General features: G+C 37.9%; 1 protein-coding gene across 1 annotated transcript in view; it reads left to right on the top strand.

Annotated features, from left to right (window-relative positions):
* Nucleotides 1-25,305, top strand: part of l(2)41Ab (lethal (2) 41Ab) — a 253,675-nt gene that overhangs the window by 204,684 nt on the left and 23,686 nt on the right. The window contains exon 4 of the mRNA XM_070284230.1: nt 12,716-12,860. Coding sequence (XP_070140331.1) covers nt 12,716-12,860 — 145 coding nt within the window. The remainder of the gene's footprint in view (nt 1-12,715; nt 12,861-25,305) is intronic.

Here is a 25,305-nt window from a genome sequence, read left to right as displayed (position 1 = left end):
AAAAATCTTGAAAATGTTTTAGCCCCATCTACCCCATATGCTATCGTCCTTGGCGACTTCAACAGCTGGCATCCATATTGGGGCTCCCCTAGAGCCAATACCAGAGGCAACACAATAGCTAAATTCATTGACAGAACAGTCTATACCGTACTAAATGACAAATCCCCTACACACTACTTAACACACAACACACTAACTCATATTGACCTCTCTCTAGCCACAGCCAACATATTCCCAGAGATCTCATGGAAAATCCTAGCCGATCTACACGGAAGCGACCACTTCCCTATCCTAATCTCAATATTCCCAAACCCTTCCCCCCCAACATTCATATCCAAACCGTCATTCAAACTAAAAAATGCAAACTGGGACCTCTTTAGAGAGCACATTACAAAACTATCCACACTCAGACGTTCCAGTAACAACACAAACAAAGAAGCAGCTTATATTAAAAAGACACTGATCCAAAGTGCTCACCTATCCATACCACAAAACACGACATTCTCTTTCCCGCGTACAGTTCCCTGGTGGAACCAAAACCTAACCCTCTTAAAAAAATTAAAAAACCTCAAATGGAGAAACCTTCGAAACAATATCAATACAGAAAACATGATCGAATATAAAAGAGCTAATGCTATATTCAGGAGGTCAATTAGAGATGCTAAAAAAGCCTCTATTTTAAACTTCACTTCCGAAATCCAGCCAAACTCTGATCCTGCAAAAATGTGGGCAAACATTAAACGACTTTGCGGTATCTATCCGACTAAACATATACACAGCATCCACAACCCTATAACACTAACAACAACAATAGACCCAGCTGAGATAGGTAACACACTCGGAGACCTATGGTCAAAACAGGCAAAAGACTCCAACTTCTCCCCAGAATTCCGCACTAACAAAATGCTTATTACTCCCCACAATACATATGCCCCAACCCCAACAGCCATAGAAATAGAAAAAAACATAAATCTAATAGAACTCTGCTATTAACTCACTTAAGGGACACACAAGGACTAGACCGAATTTCTTACTCCATGATTAAAAACACTCCCATCTCATTTAAATTTAGAATTTTACAACACTTCAACGACATTCTTGATTCCCACAAACCCCAATCCTATAAACTCAGCCTTGTGTTACCAATCCTTAAACCCAATAAACTCAAAATCAACCCCAACTCCTACCGTCCCATTTCCCTTAACCCATGCTTAGCCAAAGTCCTTGACAAAGTCGTAGCAAATAGGTTGTGATGGTTTGTCCTTTCAAATAAACTAATTCATAATAATCAATTTGGTTTTAAGCGTGGCAGATCAGTTCTAGACAGTCTACTTTATGTAGACCACCTTGCAACAAGATCATTGTCTCTAAAAAAACACATCTCTATTATCTCTCTCGACTTTGCAAAAGCTTTTGACAAAATAGGTATTCACTCTCTCATTCACCAGCTAGAAAAATGGAAACTTGGTCCCCGAATTATAAAATACGTATGGAATTTCATGACGAACAGGAAAATTATAGTTAAAAACGGCACATCTCTCTCTATAAGCTTCCCACTCGATAATGGTATCCCTCAAGGATCCCCTATGTCCGTCATCCTCTTCCTTATCGCCTACAACTCCCTAACTAATATTATCTCCATTCCAAATAATCTTAATTTTACAGCCTACGCTGACGACTTTCATCTAATATTGCAACATAACCGTAACAACAATCCCCAAATCAATCTTTCAACTCTTTTCCATCAAATCGGAGAATGGTGTTCTTACTCAGGTTCTTCACTTTCAATTGATAAATGTCAACTACTCCACATATGCCGGAAAAGAAGTTGCAGAGCAAACAACATCACTGGTTCCATCAACATCCCAACCACTGATCAAACAAAAATCCTAGGACTCATGATAAACAAACGATACAGTTGGAATCATCACATTACCAACCTGAAAACATCCCTCTCCCGTCCCCTAAATATCATAAAACACCTCTCCTCAAGAAAATACAACTGCAACACAACCTCCCTCATACAAATTGTAAACTCTATCCTCATCTCAAAAATTGATTACTGCCTACCTATATACGGGAAAGCTCCCACCACCATCTTAAACTGCCTTAAATCGACCCAAAACTCTGCTATAAGAGCAGCCCTCGGGGCCTTTAGAACAACTCCTATAAATAACCTGCTAATTGAAGCTAAAATTAATACGCTAGAAAACAGATGTAAACTTTTAAGAAGCAAGCTCGGAACAAAACTTATTCTCTCTCATAACTCCCCAATAGGCAAACTATCCAAATCCATAGCCAAAACAAAAAGAAACTACAGATACCCCAGCACATTAGACAGAATCATCGACTCCTGCAAATCATTTTTCCCTTCCATTCTCTCCCGCCAAATTCTACACGTCAAAAAAATACAATCCGGGAATAATTCTTAAAGCCACAAACACCTCCCTTTCCCTATACAACAAAAACACAACTTCACCTATAACATACCACCAGCTGTTCCACTCTATTAAAAACTCCCTACACGATCACAAATTCATTTACACAGACGGCTCAAAAACAAATGACACTGTAAGCTACAGTGTAACCAACAATACTGACATAATCAAATATGGCCTCCTTCCCCAGTACTCCTCCGTAATCTCTAGTGAGTTAATTGCAATCCATGAAGCTATAAAAATTTGCTCTGGTTCACCCGGCAAATATGCTTTATGCTCGGACTCCCTTTCCTCAATCAAATCCATTTCAAACATAAACAATTACTCTTACTACCCCAATACAATAAGATCACTTATTACCAAACTCTTTCCCAAAATCAGACTAATTTGGATCCCTAGCCACATAGGTATACAAGGCAATGAGAGAGCAGACACAGCAGCTAAAGAAACACACAAATACCCTCTAATATTTACAGACAACTTCAACACCAAAGACATCACACAACTCCTTAAAAAACACTATACCGATAAACTGAACAGTCTTCAAGCACAAACTACCCACAGATCTTACTAAACACCCCAGCAAACTTCTCTTTCAAAACCACAAACCTCAACCGACAACAACAAATTATAATAAATAGACTACGACTAGGACAACAACAAACGCCCATTATATGAATAGATCCCTAACAAGTATCTGTCCCTTTTGCAACACCTCAGCGATAGACATCCAACACATTTTAATAGACTGCACTGCACTTTCACATGTTAGAACAATTTGCTTTTCCAATGATAACCCAATCCATCTCCTTGCGAATCCAACAGCAGCAAACTCCAATAAAATTATATACTTTCTACACAAAACGAATCTCATACATAAAATTTAATTATAACATATTTCACACACATATCTTTGTTAATACACTGTAGAGCGGAAGGCCTCGGTAGCCAATGCTCATTAACCTTTTGTTAACTTTTAGTTTATAACTAATAGCATTAAATAAATAAATAAAATAAATAGATGTTAGTCGACGAACGTGGAAATTGAGCTGCGGTTAGCTAGCGAGGGTAAGTTAATTAATAGAAGTCTATTAAAATAGGATGGTAGTATCTCATCAGGATCCGAGGGTAGGCCTCGGAGGGCGAAAAGTGAAAAGTTCTTTTGTACAGATTCAATACGGTTAATATGGACTCCGAATGGAGAACTCCGACGCATGAACCATACTCCAATATAGGGCGAACTAACGAAGTAAAAAGGGTCATCGTTATATAAGGGGAATCGAATTCCTTCGACCACCTCTTAATAAAACCGAGCGTGCCCCTGGCTTTATTAACCATGCACGAAATATGTTCAGAGAACGAAAGTTTAGGGTCTAAACGAACACCTAAATCGTCAACAAGAGATATTCTTTCAAAGGCGCAATCATTTAGAATATAAGTGGCAAACTGGGGAGTGACATGTGAAAATGTCATCAGCTTGCATGTAGAGCTATTGAGATGTAATAAATTAGCACGACACCATGCTTGAAAGTTATTAAGATCCGATTGCAGGTCTGACTGGCAAGAGCTGTCCTTATACTGTAAGAATAGTTTAACGTCATCAGCGTACATAAGTACTCTAGAGTTCGTTATAACCAGCGGAAGGTCATTGATAAACAATGTAAATAGCAGCGGCCCGACGTGGTTACCTTTTGGGGCGCCAGAAGTGACTCTGAGGAATTTGGATAGAGCATTTTTAAACAGAACCTTTTGAGTTCTGTCAGTCAAAATCCATTTAAAAAGATCGACAGGAAACCCAATTAAGTCAAGCTTCCTTACAAGAAGAGAGTGATTAACCGAGTCAAAAGCTTTACTTAAGTCTGTGTAAATCACGTCGGTTTTAAAATTGCGTTGGAAACCTCTAATAACGAAAGAGGTGAGTTCCAGGAGATTTGTAGTGGTCGATCTTCGCCTGATAAAACCATGCTGATCCGAACTAAGGGAGCCTTCGTTCAAAATAGGACTGAAGATTAGGTTCGACCTGTGAAAATCGAAAGAGTTAGTCTAAGCTATTTGAGGAAGAATAAGTGGTTTTGAAAAACTCAGCAAAGAGATCGGAGATAGCCTGATCAGAGTTGGCTGTAGTGTTATTAAATGAAAGCGAGGAAGGCTATAGATTGGGTTTACGTTTAGTGTTGACAAAGTTATAAAACTGTTTTGGGTCCTGCGTGAACTGAACCCTACAGAGAGTTAAACAATTTTTATAACACTGCGCGTTAATCACGGTAAAATTCGACCGAGCACTAAGATAGCTAGATAAAACAGTGGGAGAACCGGTACGTTTATACTTATTGTAAAGCCTACACTTAATGCTTTTTAGGCGTGTCAGCTCTTTAGTGAACTAAGGTGGTTTAGAAGAAACCGATGGATAGGAACGGAACACACAATAAAAAGAACGAATTCATGGCACTGTAAAAAATATTTATTATCTTTACACAAGTAAAGATCAGGCCAATCAAATTCGGAAATTAAGATATCTAGCCTTTGAAATTACGGATCTGCAAGTGGGGAGTAAATACATTCTCGAAAAGTTTTCGAACTGCCGACAACTTAGAGATTCCTCCGATTTGCTACCTTTTTTGTGGAGAGGAATGATAAATGATTCCTTCCAAATAAGGGGAAATTCAGAGGTTTCAAAAGATAAGGTAAACAATTTCAGAAGGGGATTGCACAGAGCTCCAGCACAATACCTGAACACGCAGCCTGGTATTCCATCGGGACCCGGTGAATAAACTGGTTTTACACGATGAAGATCCGAACTAATGGAGCTTCCCGACCAGCGCTACAATTTTGTTGACCCGGGCGTTTGAACTTTTCTCCATAATATAATTAGGTGGGGGCTTTGGCTGTTTTTGAGTCTCCTGCTCCGGCTCTGCTTGCTTATTCTGTTCAGCTGCTAGCGGGGAAAATCTGTTGGAGTTGGTTGGGTCGTAGCTTTTGGTGACACGGTTGATCTTAGGTTTGTTACCAACTGTGTTGTGTGGGCTGAGCTTACGCTTAATTTGGATGTAGCGATCCATACCAGTCCGTATGGCCGGAACCGCTAACATTTATAATTACATACATATATCAATTGTTCCTCGCCATCTTTATTTTTCCTATTGTTGAGGGGGGCGCTTCCTTCCCATGAGGTAAATCTGTGGTAGATAAAATTCCCACTGCGCAGGCGAAGACTGTTGTGGTCGAAGAAAACAAGAAGTTGGGGGTACTTCAGCGTCAGCTTTATTTGGCTGCATACATGCAAACCAACTTAAGCCTTAAAATAAGACCGCGCGAGAGCAGGAGATCGGCAGGGACCGACCATGGAGTTCGTACTTTGTAACGTTCAAGTTCGTCTGGTTTTGGGAGGATCTGAGCTGCTGAGGCACGCTTTAGGTTCCGGGTCTTACTCGTCATGGGGTGGTGGTCTTGTTACCTCAGGCCTCGGACACATACTGCAAATCATTTCTAACAAAACAAGAAATTGAACGTGCAGCGAACCGGAAGAATTGATAAGCAAAATTCAAAATTAGGAGAAAACCAGAATTTTAGACAAAATACAGAAGGACAGGGAGAAAATTAATGTTTGTGGAGACACAGATCTTGTTGTTTTCGCATAATGCCCACCCTACCTACGATCACCTGAAGCAAGAGCATAGCTCTGGTGATCCATTTTGATCCTCACGACTGTGGAATGATTATTCGAGTCATTAAACAAATAGATTTAATGTAAATATACTGGAATATGCACTTTGTTAGGAAAAGGCCAGTTGATTACATTTGAAGGGCTTTATCATATTCTAAAACAAATTTCGAAATATTCGAATGCACTTATTACCAAACTCTTTCCCAAAATCAGACTAATTTGGATCCCTAGCCACATAGGTATACAAGGCAATGAGAGAGCAGACACAGCAGCTAAAGAAACACACAAATACCCTCTAATATTTACAGACAACTTCAACACCAAAGACATCACACAACTCCTTAAAAAACACTATACCGATAAACTGAACAGTCTTCAAGCACAAACTACCCACAGATCTTACTAAACACCCCAGCAAACTTCTCTTTCAAAACCACAAACCTCAACCGACAACAAAAAATTATAATAAATAGACTACGACTAGGACAACAACAAACGCCCATTATATGAATAGATCCCTAACAAGTATCTGTCCCTTTTGCAACACCTCAGCGATAGACATCCAACACATTTTAATAGACTGCACTGCACTTTCACATGTTAGAACAATTTGCTTTTCCAATGATAACCCAATCCATCTCCTTGCGAATCCAACAGCAGCAAACTCCAATAAAATTATATACTTTCTACACAAAACGAATCTCATACATAAAATTTAATTATAACATATTTCACACACATATCTTTGTTAATACACTGTAGAGCGGAAGGCCTCGGTAGCCAATGCTCATTAACCTTTTGTTAACTTTTAGTTTATAACTAATAGCATTAAATAAATAAATAAAATAAATAGATGTTAGTCGACGAACGTGGAAATTGAGCTGCGGTTAGCTAGCGAGGGTAAGTTAATTAATAGAAGTCTATTAAAATAGGATGGTAGTATCTCATCAGGATCCGAGGGTAGGCCTCGGAGGGCGAAAAGTGAAAAGTTCTTTTGTACAGATTCAATACGGTTAATATGGACTCCGAATGGAGAACTCCGACGCATGAACCATACTCCAATATAGGGCGAACTAACGAAGTAAAAAGGGTCATCGTTATATAAGGGGAATCGAATTCCTTCGACCACCTCTTAATAAAACCGAGCGTGCCCCTGGCTTTATTAACCATGCACGAAATATGTTCAGAGAACGAAAGTTTAGGGTCTAAACGAACACCTAAATCGTCAACAAGAGATATTCTTTCAAAGGCGCAATCATTTAGAATATAAGTGGCAAACTGGGGAGTGACATGTGAAAATGTCATCAGCTTGTATGTAGAGCTATTGAGATGTAATAAATTAGCACGACACCATGCTTGAAAGTTATTAAGATCCGATTGCAGGTCTGACTGGCAAGAGCTGTCCTTATACTGTAAGAATAGTTTAACGTCATCAGCGTACATAAGTACTCTAGAGTTCGTTATAACCAGCGGAAGGTCATTGATAAACAATGTAAATAGCAGCGGCCCGACGTGGTTACCTTTTGGGGCGCCAGAAGTGACTCTGAGGAATTTGGATAGAGCATTTTTAAACAGAACCTTTTGAGTTCTGTCAGTCAAAATCCATTTAAAAAGATCGACAGGAAACCCAATTAAGTCACGCTTCCTTACAAGAAGAGAGTGATTAACCGAGTCAAAAGCTTTACTTAAGTCTGTGTAAATCACGTCGGTTTTAAAATTGCGTTGGAAACCTCTAATAACGAAAGAGGTGAGTTCCAGGAGATTTGTAGTGGTCGATCTTCGCCTCATAAAACCATGCTGATCCGAACTAAGGGAGCCTTCGTTCAAAATAGGACTGAAGATTAGGTTCGACCTGTGAAAATCGAAAGAGTTAGTCTAAGCTATTTGAGGAAGAATAAGTGGTTTTGAAAAACTCAGCAAAGAGATCGGAGATAGCCTGATCAGAGTTGGCTGTAAATGAAAGCGAGGAAGGCTATAGATTGGGTTTACGTTTAGTGTTGACAAAGTTATAAAACTGTTTTGGGTCCTGCGTGAACTGAACCCTACAGAGAGTTAAACAATTTTTATAACACTGCGCGTTAATCACGGTAAAATTCGACCGAGCACTAAGATAGCTAGATAAAACAGTGGGAGAACCGGTACGTTTATACTTATTGTAAAGCCTACACTTAATGCTTTTTAGGCGTGTCAGCTCTTTAGTGAACTAAGGTGGTTTAGAAGAAACCGATGGATAGGAACGGAACACACAATAAAAAGAACGAATTCATGGCACTGTAAAAAATATTTATTATCTTTACACAAGTAAAGATCAGGCCAATCAAATTCGGAAATTAAGATATCTAGCCTTTGAAATTACGGATCTGCAAGTGGGGAGTAAATACATTCTCGAAAAGTTTTCGAACTGCCGACAACTTAGAGATTCCTCCGATTTGCTACCTTTTTTGTGGAGAGGAATGATAAATGATTCCTTCCAAATAAGGGGAAATTCAGAGGTTTCAAAAGATAAGGTAAACAATTTCAGAAGGGGATTGCACAGAGCTCCAGCACAATACCTGAACACGCAGCCTGGTATTCCATCGGGACCCGGTGAATAAACTGGTTTTACACGATGAAGATCCGAACTAATGGAGCTTCCCGACCAGCGCTACAATTTTGTTGACCCGGGCGTTTGAACTTTTCTCCATAATATAATTAGGTGGGGGCTTTGGCTGTTTTTGAGTCTCCTGCTCCGGCTCTGCTTGCTTATTCTGTTCAGCTGCTAGCGGGGAAAATCTGTTGGAGTTGGTTGGGTCGTAGCTTTTGGTGACACGGTTGATCTTAGGTTTGTTACCAACTGTGTTGTGTGGGCTGAGCTTACGCTTAATTTGGATGTAGCGATCCATACCAGTCTGTATGGCCGGAACCGCTAACATTTATAATTACATACATATATCAATTGTTCCTCGCCATCTTTATTTTTCCTATTGTTGAGGGGGGCGCTTCCTTCCCATGAGGTAAATCTGTGGTAGATAAAATTCCCACTGCGCAGGCGAAGACTGTTGTGGTCGAAGAAAACAAGAAGTTGGGGGTACTTCAGCGTCAGCTTTATTTGGCTGCATACATGCAAACCAACTTAAGCCTTAAAATAAGACCGCGCGAGAGCAGGAGATCGGCAGGGATCGACCATGGAGTTCGTACTTTGTAACGTTCAAGTTCGTCTGGTTTTGGGAGGATCTGAGCTGCTGAGGCACGCTTTAGGTTCCGGGTCTTACTCGTCATGGGGTGGTGGTCTTGTTACCTCAGGCCTCGGACACATACTGCAAATCATTTCTAACAAAACAAGAAATTGAACGTGCAGCGAACCGGAAGAATTGATAAGCAAAATTCAAAATTAGGAGAAAACCAGAATTTTAGACAAAATACAGAAGGACAGGGAGAAAATTAATGTTTGTGGAGACACAGATCTTGTTGTTTTCGCATAATGCCCACCCTACCTACGATCACCTGAAGCAAGAGCATAGCTCTGGTGATCCATTTTGATCCTCACGACTGTGGAATGATTATTCGAGTCATTAAACAAATAGATTTAATGTAAATATACTGGAATATGCACTTTGTTTTATTTATTTTTTATTTTTATTATTATTATTTTATATATTTTTTTTTGCGAATCAGGGCCCTTGCTGCTGCACTTACTACTGACTACTCATTAGTATATATGTAAGTAGGAACGTGCCGGATCGGGCCACTATTTCATAGAAAAAAATTATAACTTTATTAGTTTTCAACATATTTTTATCTACTCTGAGATGTTAGAACTTGCTATTATTTCAGAATTTCGGTTTCAATTTTATGAAACCGGTCGCCTATATCATAGGAATGTTCCATAAATCTAGAGAAAAATGTAAAGCTGTTAACGTAAAACTGTAATATGAATAGCTTAATGAAAAAAAGTTAATATTACTTTGCTGTATAGTTTGTTTTATGATATTACATAATTAAAAAAATATATAAATAAATTTTATACGATTTTAAAAAAATGCTTATTAAATTTGATCAGAACCAAATTATTTTATACTTTGTAATAATATAATATATATCCTTTATACGTCTCCTGTTCGTTTTTATTCATTCGCGAAAATGGATCGATTGTTAATGATCCAATTACAAACTGCAAATTTATACAACGTACGACGTGCCGAAGTGAGATTTTTTCTTTCTATATTTTTATTTTATAACGATTTTTTAACAATAACCTTAAACGTTAATACAAAACCATAATTTTTACCCATTTAGTTGCATTTGTAGGTACGGTATTAATTTTTTTCATTATTTACTTATAGTTCCTACTATTGCATATGGGCATATCCACAGAAAGGTCCACCGCGGCCAAAACACTAAAACTTTTCTAAAATGTTTTTTTTCCAGCATAGTAACATTAGGAAAAGGCCAGTTGATTAAATTTGAAGGGCTTTATCATATTCTAAAACAAATTTCGAAATATTCGAATGCATATTCGCGCAAACACAATTTTTCATTATTTTGATGAAAAACATCATAAAAATGGGCCTGTTTTCTTTTGATAATTACATCCAAACCGAGGCACTAACTGTTGACTGTTGTTTACTATCATCACTAAAAGAATGCAAAAAGTCGAAATAAAATGGATATATGCTCTTCCTATTTACTTAGTAAAAATTACATGCAAAGTATGATGATAAAAAATGTCACGTGCGAATCTGATTAAAATTAAATAAAAAACAAGAAAGGTAGCTAACTTCGGCACGCCGAAGTTTGTATACCCTTGCAGATATTATTTCATTACATTTTACCTATTTTATTATGTTAACAGTTACAGTTTTGACAGTTACAGTTTTGCATTCCCAGCTTTACATTTTCTCTACATCTACCGATCGTTTCTATGGCAGCTATATGATATAGTTGTCCGATTTTTATTAAATTTATACCAAAATTCTAGAATAAAATAAGCTTATATCTCAGAGTAGATGAAAATACGTTGAAAAACAACGAAGTTATAATTTTTTTTCCTATTCATTTCCCGATCGTTCCTATGGCAGCTATATCATATAGTCGTCCGATTTTCATAAAATTCTGAAATAAAATAAAATGGCCATATGTAAAAAATGGTGCAAAAACGTTTAAAAACAGCAAAGTTATAATTATTTTTCTAAAAATATATCGAACATTTGTATGGCAGCTATATGATATAGTCGTCCGATCCGGCCCGTTCCGACATATATAGCAGTGAGAGTATACAGAAGACTATATGCAAAGTTTCATTCAGATAGCTTTAAAACTGAGGGACTAGTTTGCGTAGAAACGGACAGACGGACATGGCTAGATCGACTCGGCTGTTGATGCTGATCAAGAATATATATACTTTATAGGGTCGGAAACGTCTCCTTCACTGCGTTGCAAACTTCTGACTGAAATATACCCTGCAAGGGTATAATACCCTGCAAGGGTATAATAAACTACGCTATATTTCTGATTGTAAATTAAAGCATATGAAACTGGCATTACTGCATCACACTTTAAAATTAGTTTCATTAAAATAATCCCTGCCGTTTCGCTGAAATCAGTGTTTAAACAGCTCGCCGCAAAAGTGACTTCTGTTTTTGTCGCGTGCGAATCCCTTGGTTTTTTTTTAAATTTGAGCAAATACTCAAAATCAACATTTGCACCAATTATAGGCAAGAGCTATAAGTTAACATTTATAAAAACAAGAAAGGAAGCTAACTTCGGCACGCCGAAGTTTGTATACCCTTGCAGATATCATTTCATTACATTTTACCTATACTTATTATCTTTACAGTTTGATAGTTACAGTTTTACATTCCCAGCCTTACATTTTCTCTACATCTACCGATCGTTTCTATGGCAGCTATATGATATAGTTGTCCGATTTTTATGAAATTAATACCAAAATTCTAAAATAATAAAATAAGCTTATATCTCAGAGTAGATGAAAATGCGTAGAAAAACAACGAAGTTATAATTTTTTTCCTATTAATTTCCCGATCGTTCCTATGGCAGCTATAAGATATAGTGGTCCGATTGTCGTGAAATTTTTACCAAAATTCAGAAATAATATAAAATGGCCATATCTAAATAATGGTGCAAAAATGTTGAAAAACATCCAAGTTATAATTTTTTTTCTAAAAATTTATCGATCATTTGTATGGCAGCTATATGATATAGTCGTCCGATCCGGCCCGTTCCGACATATATAGCAGTGAGAGTATATAGACTATGTGCAAAGTTTCATTCAGATAGCTTTAAAACTGAGGGACTAGTTTGCGTAGAAACGGACAGGTGGACAGACGGACAGACGGACAGACGGACATGGCTAGATCGACTCGGCTGTTGATGCTGATCAAGAATATATATACTTTATAGGGTCGGAAAGGTCTCCTTCACTGCGTTGCAAACTTCTGACTGAAATTATAATACCCTGCAAGGGTATAAAAATAGAAATGAAATGTACCATACTTTTTTTTTGCTTTGAATGCGTACGAATGTCGCGTGCGACATTATGGAAATGCCCATATGTCATGACCGTAATGCATCAACGTCTACATGTATTAAAATCATATGTTTTCTTCTTTTATAGATAAAACAAATTGAAAAATCCATTCACACAGGAGAACTCCAAATCAGAGAGCATCAACAATTTTGGATTATGCTGCAAAATCATTTCGTTAATTTATCTCAAAAAAGATGTGACCAGCTTAATGAAATTCAAGTAACTCGAAAGCGTAAGTGATGCATAACCAAATCGTAAAATAAATCAAAAGCGATAATTACAAAAAAAAAATTAATCCTCGATTAAGATCCAAATATAATATACGATTTTAATTCCGACAGTAATAAATTCAGATACAAAATTATTTAGCCGTTCGAACTCCGTCTATCGCTGCTATGGCTGATATCCATCCTGTAGCTTCATTTAGAATTATTTATTTATTTATTTTGTACGCTGTATGCTTAATTCTAAATTAAGCTACAGGATGGGTATCAGCCATAGCTGCTGTGGCTTTCGGCTGGGTTTAACTTTTATTTTCATGATTTATACATTTTTACTTCTAGTGCTTATTGGTAATTTTAATATTTATTATTTCATTAATTTCTTAAATTTATAATTTATGTACTAAGTTTAATTTTTTTAGAAAAGAAAGAACTTCATTAATGTTGGGTGTTGGGTTGCTAAGGAGTGGGAGGAAGTTTGTGGTTGGGATTCGCAGATTTTGAAAGGCTGGGCATTGATTTAGGATGTGTTCGATTGTGGCTTCTGTGCTATTGCAGAATTGGCATTGGTTTGATGGTGGTTGTGCATATTTGTTTAAATGAGTCAGTCTAGTATGTCCAAGACGTAGTCTTATAATTTTTATTTGCTCGATATGTGGTATATTGGTGAATGTTGAATTTTTTGTGTAGTTGGCAATGTTGAAGCCTTCTTTATTTATGTGTTGGTACCAGTTGGAGGTTAAGGGGAGTAGTTCCGGTATGCATGATTTAAGGAGCCTGATAATGTCTGGTCGATATGTGTTTTCCGATGTTAATAATGGCGAGTTTGTGGCTGCTTTCGCTGTCTCATCAGCGAATTCGTTCCCTGGGATACCTATATGGCTGGGTACCCATAGAATTTTCATTTTTGGGAAGTGGTTGTTTATCAACCCACGTATTTTGGAGATCATGTGTTCGGAGTTATCAATATTTTTTAAAGCTTCGGTAATCGATAGTGAGTCTGTGCAGATACATATTTTTCCTCTAGTCGTTAGCCTTATTTGGATAGCGTTGAGAATTGCTGTTGCTTCGGCTGCGTATACTGAAGAGTAGAATGGGAGGACTCACATTGTTAATACTCTGGATTCATTAGTTACAGCGTATCCTATTATCTCTTTAGACATCGATCCATCTGTGTAGAGGAAGGAGAAGTTGCTAAGGTTGTTTTTTATTTCTTGAAATTCTTTAAGGTATATTTAGATTTGGGTAGTTTTTTGGTGAGATCAATTGTCAGGCCTAAGCTACTGCAGATGTTGATGCTTTCTTGTATTGTTGAATTTCTATATTTTGAATTGCTCTTTTTTGTTATTTTTATTATTATAGGACCAAGTGGGGTGTCATTTGAGTGAATTAGTATGTGGAATAGTTTAGCCGTCAAAGTTTTAATCCTTTCTCTTAGTGGTAGGACGTGTCCACATGCAAATTATGGGTTGGTGTTGTGGGAAATGCTTCCAGAGCGGAGCGCAATGCCGCGTTGATTAATGTTTTTATTGGCCTTAAAGATGAGTTTGGGGCTTTGCCGTATATGGGTAATGCATATTCTATTTTTGCTATACAGAGTTTCTGTTAAGTGCCATGTTATTGTTTTGTTCATATTTATAACCAACGTTTTATAGCCATTAGGTTGGTTGATCAACGTTAATAAAATTTTGTTTAATGTTATGCCAAAAAAAAAAAAAAAAGCTATACAGAGACTTTTCACAATTTGGACTAGTGTGTATGGGTGACAGTTGTACTTATAACTTGACAGACACTTAATAACGTTTAACGAATTCGACAATGAGCTTTTTAGTTTTGCGATGTGAGAATTCCATTTGTACTTTGTGTTAATGACTAATCCTAAAACCTTGATCCTTTTGATGTTTCGATCTCGTATGAGCTAATTTCAATTTTGCAATTGCAATTTCTTTTCCTGCATATATGTAAATGATTACATTTGTTTAATGATAGTGAAGCTTCAGAACGTGCACACCAATTTCTGATCTCTGTGAACACAGGATCTAGGTTGTGTCTTATGTTTTTGCTTTTTTTTTAGGTCTATAATTATGTTGAAGTCATCTGCATAGGCTGTGAAGTTGAGGTGTTTGTGTTTTTCGATTATATCCGCTACGCTGTTAAATGCTATTAGGAACAAAATTACTGATAGCGGTGATCCTTGTGGAATACCATTATGCAAGCTTTGCATTGTTGAGTGGTTTTGGTTCATTCGAACTCGAATTTTGCGGTTGGTCATAAAGTTTGATATATATTTTAAGATTGCCTGTCCGCAACCCAATTTTCTTAATTGGTCTAGAATTGTGTGGAGTCCTACTTTTTCGAATGCTTTTCAAAGTCCAATGATATGAGAGATAAGTGTCTCTTTTCAGAGAGTGCTCTGCTAACTAGGGCATCTACGTAAAGTAGACAGTCTGTAGCAGATTTCCCTTTTCTAAAGCCCATTTGATGACTGTTAAGTAGTTTGTTTGATGTAACAAACCACCAAAGTCGTTTTGAAATAATTTTATCAAATATTTTTGAGATACATGGATTGAGTGATATAGGTCGATAGGATTCGATGTGTGATTTGTCTTTTCCGGGCTTGTGGATTGGAATTATGGTGCTTATTTTATATATGTGAGGTATCTGAGATCGTAAGATGCTGTTAAAAAAGTCTATTAATCTATATTTAGTATTTATGTAGGTATGTTTTATCATAGCATAGTTTATTTTATCATAACCTGGAGTATTTCCTCGTATACTATTAAGAGCTGTTAAAAATTCTAGTAATTGGATGTCGTGCTCCATAAATTCTTCGTTTTTGTGTGCAAGGTCATTCTCAGTAGTCAATAGTATGTCTTTTTTGGCTTGTAGGAAGCTGGGTGGGAAGTTATTGTCTTCAGGGCGAATAGACCAATGCTTGGCAAAGACATTGGCTATATTCTGGGGATCGGTTATGAAAGAGTTCGAGTCGGGATCTTTAATACAGTGCACCGCTGTTGCTTTATGTAAGCCACAAAATTGTCGAATTTTATTCCATATTGTTTCACATTTGGTGTCTGGGCAAATGCTGTATGTAAGTTTGCTGATACTGTCTTTTTTGCTTGATCTGATTTCCCTTCTATATTGAGCATTTATACGTTTAAAGTTTATTAGGTTTTCATTGTTGATGTTTCTGTTAAATTTTCTCCAGGCTGCATTTTTGGCTATTTTTAATGATTCCAGTTTTTTGTTCCACCAGGGTACGTTGTGGTGCTGTTTAGGTGGCTGTGTTTGGGGAATGCTTCTATAGGCACTCTGGAGTATGATTTTATTTATATTGCTTGCTTCTTTGTTAATGTTCGTTGCTACCGGTAATTGAAGGGATATGTTTTCTGTAAGTAGTTTGAATTTATCCCAATTTGCCAATTTAGTTATAAATTTCGTTGGGTATTTTTGTGGCTTTCTATTTTGTTCCGGAAACATATGTATGGTGATAGGAAAATGGTCGCTGCCCTGTAGTGTGTCGCTAATTTTTGCGTCACAGTGAATTTTGAGTTCAGGTGGACAAAGGGCTAGGTCGATGTGTGTAAATGAGCTGTGTGTCGAAAAGTGTGTTGGTTCGCCTTTGTTGAGAATCACTAGATTGCTGTTCAGAATGAATTTTTCGAGAAATTTCCCTCTTCTATTGTCTTGGGGAGATCCCCACAGCGTATTCCAGCTGTTGAAATCCCCTGTTATTAGCGATGGTGTGTTGGTAGTTGGGAACATTGTTTCTAGTTCTGCTTGTGTGAAATTTTGATTTGGTGGGATGTATGCTGTGATTATATTAAATTTTGTTTTAGATTGGATAATGGCATCAAATATGTTTCCTGATGGAATAAGCTTGTGGTGCCGTGCTTTGTGTATTAGCAAGGCAACACCGCCTTTGGCTGAGATGGACGATGTGTGATATATTTTAAAGTTAACTGGGATAGGAATATTTTGGGTAAGTGTTATATGGGTTTCTTGGAGGGAAATAATTTTTGGATTGTGTAGCTTTATAAGGATTAGGAGTTCGTTGTAGTTATTTAAGTAACCATTTAAATTCCATTTAGTTTAGTGTCATGAATTTTAATTATTTAATTTAGAGATTAGTTTAGGTCTTTCCAATGGTTATGCTGTTAATTCCTTCTGTGTTTATTAACGACTTAATCTTATATTTAGTTAGACTTGCGGTTTCATTATTGTTTTTGAAAATTCTTTTTTCTCTTTTAGATAATTTTTTAGGATATATTATGGTTTTTGAGGTAGACTTAGCCGTAGTGTTTTGTTCCGAGCTGAGGGAGCTTGTGGACATCGCGTCGTCATCTTCATATTGTAGGAGCGTTCGCTTGCTTGATGATGGTTGTTCCGAATTTTATGTTGCAGGAGCGTCGTCTTCATATTGTAGGAGTGTTCGCTTGTTTGATGGTGGTTGCTCTGAGTTTGATTTTTCAGCGGGATCGGGGAGATTTTTGCTCTTTTCCTGTTGTGCTGTTTGGTTCTGGTTTTGTTTGGCCACTGAAGAATACAGTGAGCCATCGTGTTGATGTCTGGTCTTGTATATGGACCAGGCTTGGCGGTTGTCCACTTTTTGCAGTGTTTTTATGGCTTGTATTTCCTGGTAGGTAATAAAGACTGGGCATTTTCTGTCCTTTGCTAGATGATTGGCGTTGGGGTAATTTTTTTCTAGGCAGTTTATGCAACTTGGGTTTTCTTTGCATACTTCATCAAGGTCAGTGTTGACATGAGCTGTGTGGCTGCATATGTTGCATTATGATGGGTTCTTGCAATATTTGGCTGTGTGTCCAAAACGTAGGCAGTTTAGGCAACGCATTGGCTGGGGGATGTATGGTCGAACTTTGACTTTCTCGTATCCAATGTTTACGTTTTCTGTGAGATTAAGCAGTGAATAGGTAAGAATAATTAGACCAGTTTCGGCAGTGCTCCCGCAGACGAACTTAGTAATTTTCTTCACTTTTGTGACTTTTTGGGCTTTTAGGTGATGCAAAATTTCAGCTTCTTCGATACCTCTCAGTTCATTGCAGTAAATGACATCTTTGCAGGAGTTTAAAGTTCTGTGTTCGGTGACTTTGATGGGAATGTTGCTGGGCATTGTGGTAAGTTTGAGGAGTTTGTCCGCTTGGGTGTTATTTTTTGTTTTGATCAGAAGGTTTCCGTCTCTGGTTCTTTTCAATTCAGCGATTTCTCCACCAATAGTAGAGTCAATTGTTATTTTTATTGTAAACGGCGATATTCCGCTGAGCGATCCATCGTCTGTTCGGGCAATAACAAGGTATTTGCCATCTGGGGCAGGGGGTCTCTTCCAGGGGGGGTCAAGCATTCTTTTGCTTATTGATTTCCGAACTGATAAGCGTTCTATTTATAGACACTGGTATGATCACTTCGGGTTCTTTGATAATTTTTACGTGAAAGCACATTAAAAAAAAGGCACAACCGTTCGCATCGACTGTCGGAGTTGAACGGTTCATTTAGAATTAACTATTCAGTGTACAAGTAAATAAATAAATAAATAACTATACAGGAAAACACTCACAAAGTAAGAGTCACATCAAAATCAGGATTATAGGAATTTTTCAGCTAATCTGACTCTTGTCAGATCAGGGACAAAACAAATATCAACCTTGCGCTCTAAGGAATTTCGTACATGGTTAAACAAGCCAGTAGTAAAATCGTGTTGTGAGGACCAAATAGTCCCTGAGATGTTAAAATCACAAAAAAAAATCCCTTATGTCCTTATCCGAAAGTCTATTGGAAACCAAGTATATTGCGGAATGATGGTTCCAATAAATAGGAAGTTCTTACTTTTCGGTTTCAGCGGTTTAATCTGGGGTGCAAACCAGATGTCACCATCGTATTCTAGTAGACTCCGATAAATCAACTTACCCTCTTTATCTAACCGTAGAACCATTTATAATCTTATCGGTGAGGTAAAAAGTTCTGACTTAGGTCAGCTTAATTTTCTCTTACCGAGTAAAAACACTAGATCCTTTATACCAGAGCTCGCAGGGTTGAGTCCCGATTTCCAAAAAGGGCTTAACATTAAGGTTATGTAACCGGTTAGCAGCGAAAAGACTCAACGAGACATCTGCCACGGGCCCTTTTTCTATTCTCCCTCGGTTGAAGAGGAGAGAGCGGGCTCGTTGTCTGAAGTGTGACCGGTCTCTTCGCGGAAAGTTCTCGCTGTTAATTTGTACATTTCGCGTAGCGTCAGTTAATTGTTTGCACAATTTCTTCATTTTTGACAACAAACATTTAAAAATGTAAATGATTAAATTAAATTAAATGATTAAAATAATAAAAAATAAAAATAACAAAAAGAAAAAAACATTTAACACAAACTTGAGTTTATTTTTTTATTAATTTGTGTTTAAATTGTTTGTAGAATATATTTTTAATTTTTCGTAAAAATACGAGTGCTTCATCCCTCTCCCTCTCTCTCAGGCACTCTTTTCGACTCAGAAGCGAGCGAGTAGTTTCTTTGCCGCTTCGTTTCCCGAAAGCTTTGTCTTTGCGATCTTCCGTTAAAGTTAACCGGAATCGCAATCAAAGCAAAGAAGCGAGAACATCTGCGAGAGACCCTTTTCAGACTATTTGGTTGTTCTCTCTCCGAAAGAATTTGAATGATCAAAACGGTTGACCGTTTTGTGCGGGCTCTGACAAAACACAATATCGATGTCTGCGGAGTTTTATTATATTGGTCGGAAAAGATCGAATAAAGCCGCGTGGGTGGTTTATATAGCTAAGCTCAGAAAGCTTAATCTGGACCAAAGTTGGCTGCGCTTATCAATGCACCTGCATTAAGAGAGCAAGCTTAAGATAAGCCATTTTTTTTATCAGCGATGCCAGATTTTAATATAGCTATTATAAAAACTTTTGGAGCTTTCAGATATTCGTTTTAAAAATTCGAACTCCTGGCCGTTACACGCCATTATTTAAAATATAGATCTTATCCATTGGTAATCTACTGCTCCAACACGGTTGATAAATATTAATTTGTCCACTACTGCAGGCTTCAGCGAGCACCTTCAGTCCGATATCTGTAGTCCTGCCTTGCTGAACATTCGCTCTCACCACCACCACAATGTTATCCGATCAATATTCACTACCTAAAAGCAGGGATCGCAAATAAGAGTTATGAGAAAGTAAAAATGTACATATAACTTTTATTTTAAAATTTAAAAATAAAAATTGTCAATAACTTTTATTTTAAAAATGGAAAATAAAAATTGAATTTCAATAACTTTTTAGCTGAGCGACCTATTTTAAATATTGGCATTTATAATAATTCACATTCACATTCACATAATTACGTTTTAATTCCATTTTTGGAAAAAAGTTTTCGCTTTTAACTGATGAATTTCCTGTTAAGGCAATTGTTAGCGATGTAGACATCATGAAGCTTGATTCTAAACCAAAGCTTGCAAATAACTGTTAAAAGTTTTTTCCCCTACGCTCTACTCGTGCGAAAAGCAGAAAAGAATTATGAATCTTCGCTCTCGCTCTTAACAGCCGACGTCGTTTCTCTTTGTTTTGGTTTTCAGCTTATTGCTTTACGTTAGTGTTCATAAGGCGCGCTGTTCTACCGCTCTTTTACCGAATGCGACTGACGCTCACTCAGAGCGATTTTAAGAAGACCGATTCATTGAAAAGGTCGGCGCAAATGGAATATAACAGTTTTTTGCGATCGCTCGAATCTGTCAACAGTTATTTACCTTATTATTTTGGAAGAGTTATATGATTTTTAGTATTATAGAATAATAAATTAATTGATCAAAACCTTTTCTATATCGACCAGTATATATTTTATCATCAGTTTTAGGTTACAATTCTTTAAAGTGTAGTTGTGTTGTGCAATTATATGTAGATTGTAAACCCCTAATTTTTAAGGTTGCGCGCCTTAGTGTGACCAGCTATTGTAGAGCTATCGATAAGAGACCAATCGTAGATTTAAGTTGGATTTTGTAAACTGAAGAGACGGTCACTTTGGATCGTAACAAGATGGAAGAACAACGTGTTTTAGATCGCAGAAAAAGAAATCTTATTTAATAAAAGCAGTTCGTGTGAAATATTATTTGAAAAGAACCTAGGAGTTTACAAATCAGGTGTGGGGTTCGCCCAAAACATTATTTCGTGATGAAATACGCCGACATACTCAACCTGACGATGGAGGAGCTATCTAAATGGTTTTCGGAGAAGCACGTGCCGTTGACCGGGAAGGAGACCATTCACCAGTTGCGGGGAATGGTGAAAACCATAGTTGTAGACCAGGATGATGCCGCCTTGATGGAATCCGGAGAGCTGAACGACGACATTGGCGTGGCGGAGAGCGTTGCGAATAGCGTGGTAGAGCAGAACGGAGAGCGTCGTGGGAAGGGAGTGCGAGCAGGAGGATCGAGGGCCAAATGAGATGGCCGAAATCATGAGGCAGATGGCGCTGTATGCAGCACGAAAGGATCTTGCGGAGCTAAAGGCGAAGGTTGCCGCCTTGGAAGGCAACTCGCTGGACGGCAGGCCCGTTGTTGATGCCAGGGACCTTGAGGCTAGTTTGCGAAATTTTTCTGGAGACGATAACATGTCTGTGCACGTTTGGAATTTCTGATCCGTGTCCGATTCTGTCAAGAGATGCTGTACCTATTGGACCTCGCGAACCTATTGGACCTTGCGAACTTATTGGACCTCGTGAACCTATTGGACCTTGTGAACCGTGTGAAACTTTTATACCTTGTCGATCTATTGAGTCTTGTAAACCATAGGAATGTGTGTATGATCGAGGTCGATCAAATGTCAGGTTGCCCGAATGTAAACCCCTAATTTTTAAGGTTGCGCGCCTTAGTGTGACCAGCTATTGTAGAGCTATCGATAAGAGACCAATCGTAGATTTAAGTTGGATTTTGTAAACTGAAGAGACGGTCACTTTGGATCGTAACAAGATGGAAGAACAACGTGTTTTAGATCGCAGAAAAAGAAATCTTATTTAATAAAAGCAATCCGTGTGAAATATTATTTGAAAAGAACCTAGGAGTTTACAAGATGTTTAATTTTTAATATTTATTTAATTTATTACTTTATTTTTAATCTCTCATATTTATTTGTGTTGTGTTAACGTATTTCAATAAGTATCTATTTATTTATTCAGTGCGAGATCAAGACTACCCTTGCAGGGTATTATAATTTCAGTCAGATGTTTGCAACGCACTGAAGCAGATGTTTCCGACCCTATAAAGTATATATATTCTTGATCAGCTTCAACAGCCGAGTCGTTTGCGGTCTTCTTGGTCTGTTTCGCCGTTTGGGAAGTACCTGCCTTGAACCACACTTGCGAAAACTCTCGGTCTAACACAATGAAGGATCTTTTGCAATTATTGTTGGTATCGTCGGATCCAGTAATAACAAGTTTAAGCAAAAGTGCGGCTAATAGTTCGAGCAAAGCAGTTTCTTTTGACATTGAAGGTCCAAATCTACTTGTAGCCTAAAATATACAAGAAGAAAATTCCGATTCAAACTCGGAAAATTGAAATTTATTTGTTTGCGGCTTTTTTTTTTAAATAACATCTTTAAAACAAATATAAATTCATAAAAAAAAAAAAATAAATAAAAAAATAAAAAATTAAAAATTAAATTGTGAAGATTTCCATTTTGGATTTATGTAAATAGTTAGGATTAACTAAATAGTTTAAGTTTCTAATCAATAGTTTTAAGTAGGGTAAGGTGGGGTAAAGCCGACCTAGTAAATGGTTTTGGCTATAAAATGCTTCTTTTACATCGGATCAAGTCGTTAAATATACCAAATTAAAGGTTAGACTTTTGCGCAACTTTCTATGCATAGCATTTTATTCATACCTTTGTAAAGTTTTGAGATACAAGCGTTTTTCGAAAAAGTTCATTTTTGCTATTTTCGGGTTAAACCCGACCGCCTATGTTTTTGGTTGATTTAGTACAGATATAACGTAAATATAGGTTTTTGCAATGATAAATCAATAAATGTGATATATTTTATAATGGTAATAAAAGATAATAAAATTAAAATAATGAAAATAACACAATAATTAGTCAATATCATCTGATTCGCTGCTCAAATAGCTTGCTGGCGTTTTTTGGTTCGAGTTGAACGTCTGGTTGGCTGCGATGTTGATGGTTTTGGGTGTGATTGTTGTTTTTTGGCTTTTTTTGCGGCAGGATTTACCCCACTATTTAAAGGTCGGATTTGCCCCACCACGTAATTTTTCATAAAAACGCAATTAAAAAAGAAATTATGCAAAAAAATGAACCAAACTTATATGCACTTTATAGGACTTTATTCAAAGAATCTAAATCCACTTACCTTTTCATGCGATAACTTTGACAAAAAGAAATATCCTGCAGCTAATTTTGCACAAAAATGAAAGTCAAAATTGTGAAAACAAACTTGTTGTCGTTTGACCATCTCAATGTTGACTAATAAAATGCTGTCATACCACCATTTTCATTGTTTTCGATACTCTACACGACAACACTAATATTAGTTTGTTTGCTGTAGATTTAATCGTCGATATTTGAAGTACCTAGTTTAAGTTAGCCCTGTGGCCACCAAAACTCTCTAATAAGCTAGGAGAATAGTTGAGTTTCCCGCCGAAGCCAGGACACAAACCACGATCGCGCCAAGAAGAAATCACCACGATAAAATCCCACAGCAAGGGTTTCCTAAAACCAAGACCAAAGGCCACACTGACTTCCGGGACTTGAAATTGAGCACGCGGCGAGAAAAGTTCGGAAAATTCAACGAGGAAAAAATAATCGAGGCGACCGACGCACGGCCAGGAAGTTAATCAAGCAGAGCATCAGATACCGGAACACTGGCTTCGGCAAGCAGGGTGAGCATAACGAGTGCGACAGGGACAGATAGGGCTTAAAAAGAAAAATTATTGAAATAAAAGTAAAAGGAACTCTAAATCGAAACGCTAGGATCATTTGTGTAACCATTGTACCTTCGATCATGCTGTCTGCGAGTATTCCGGGCATTTTCGTAGCAGGTTTTTCTCGACAGGTTAGCCGCGACAGTGCCGTCTGCAAGTATTCCGGGCATGTGCGCAATATTTAGGGCCACCAGTGTTACCTCCGATTATGCCGTCTGCGAGTCGTCCGGGCATTTTCGTAGCTGGGTTTTTTTTCTCGACAGTGGTAGCTGCGACAGTGCCGTCCGCGAGTACTTTGGGCTCATACGCAATATCTAGGGCCACCAGTGTTACCTCCGATAATGCCGTCTGTGAGTACTCCGGGCGTTTTCGTTGAAGGTTTTCTGGACAGGATTAGTCGCGACGGTGCCGGCTGTGCGTATCCGCGCATGTTCATAAATTTTGCGCAGCAGGGTTAGTCGCAACGGTGCCGGCTGTGAATATTCCGGGCCCGTGCGCAATGGTTTAGACCCTAAGTGTTAATTTCAGTCAGATCGCCTATATGTATCCCAACAGTCTCATTGAGTTTCTTGCTATAAGTGTCCGCCGCGGCATGGCCGCCGGTACACGACTCGGTGACCCGAGTAAGAATTCACCCAAATTCAACACTACGCTACCCCTCCTCAACTGTCTCAAAGATAAAAATTTTATCTGATGAGGATCCTGGGCGGACTGAGACGCCGACCCCAGCAAATACATCCTTACAAAATAAAATTAAAGGTGTGAAGTTTCATTTATTTTCGGTAAACATTTCATAAAAATTTCGCCGTCCGCACACTGCACTATGGGGCGAACGACCACTTTTTGTGGCATTAATTAATAACTTTAAGACGAGTTAAAATTTTTAAGTTAAAAATAGGCGTGGTCTCGCCTTTTTTTAAGGATTAAAAATTTTTTTCAGTGCTAAAAAAATTGTTTTTTTTGCTATTTTGTATGTATAACACAGGTACACAGCCAAAAATTTCCATTCCACTGTTGCCATACTCTTTATGATTTTGACGTTTACTGTTCGCTCAGTGTAGCAATGTCAATTAACTCTTCGAAAACCGTCTGCGACAGCGGATCTTGTGCAGCTCTGCAGTGGTTTAAGTTAATCTGTAAAAACTTAACCATTCTGCTTGTTTTGGCCTTTAGGTACTCAGGGCAGATCCTGCTCAGAGTACCATGCGCAGCTTCACCCGCGGGTTTGCCTCCTCGAGTGCATAGGATACACCTGGGTTTGGCTTGGCACGTGTAATGCTTGTGGCCTGTTTCCCCGCATCTGAAGCAGGAATTCTGTGTGGCCTTGGCTACTGCGTCTGAGGCCCTGCATCTCGTCGAGGTATGCCCATAGCCCATGCATTTAAAGCACCTTTTCAGGTCGGTCTTCAGTTTGATGCGACAGACGACCCATCCGATTCGGATTTTGCCCTTCTCGAGAAGTCTCCGCGCGTGGTCAGGTCTGAGGCTGACTATTGCTGTTTGTGTTCCGCCAAACGCCTTCCGC

This window comes from Drosophila kikkawai, chromosome 2R, assembly GCF_030179895.1.
Source record: "Drosophila kikkawai strain 14028-0561.14 chromosome 2R, DkikHiC1v2, whole genome shotgun sequence".
Classification (NCBI taxonomy): Eukaryota; Metazoa; Arthropoda; class Insecta; order Diptera; family Drosophilidae; genus Drosophila; species Drosophila kikkawai.
Note: the sequence above shows the minus strand (reverse complement) of the source record. Positions and strands in the feature narration are given on the sequence as shown.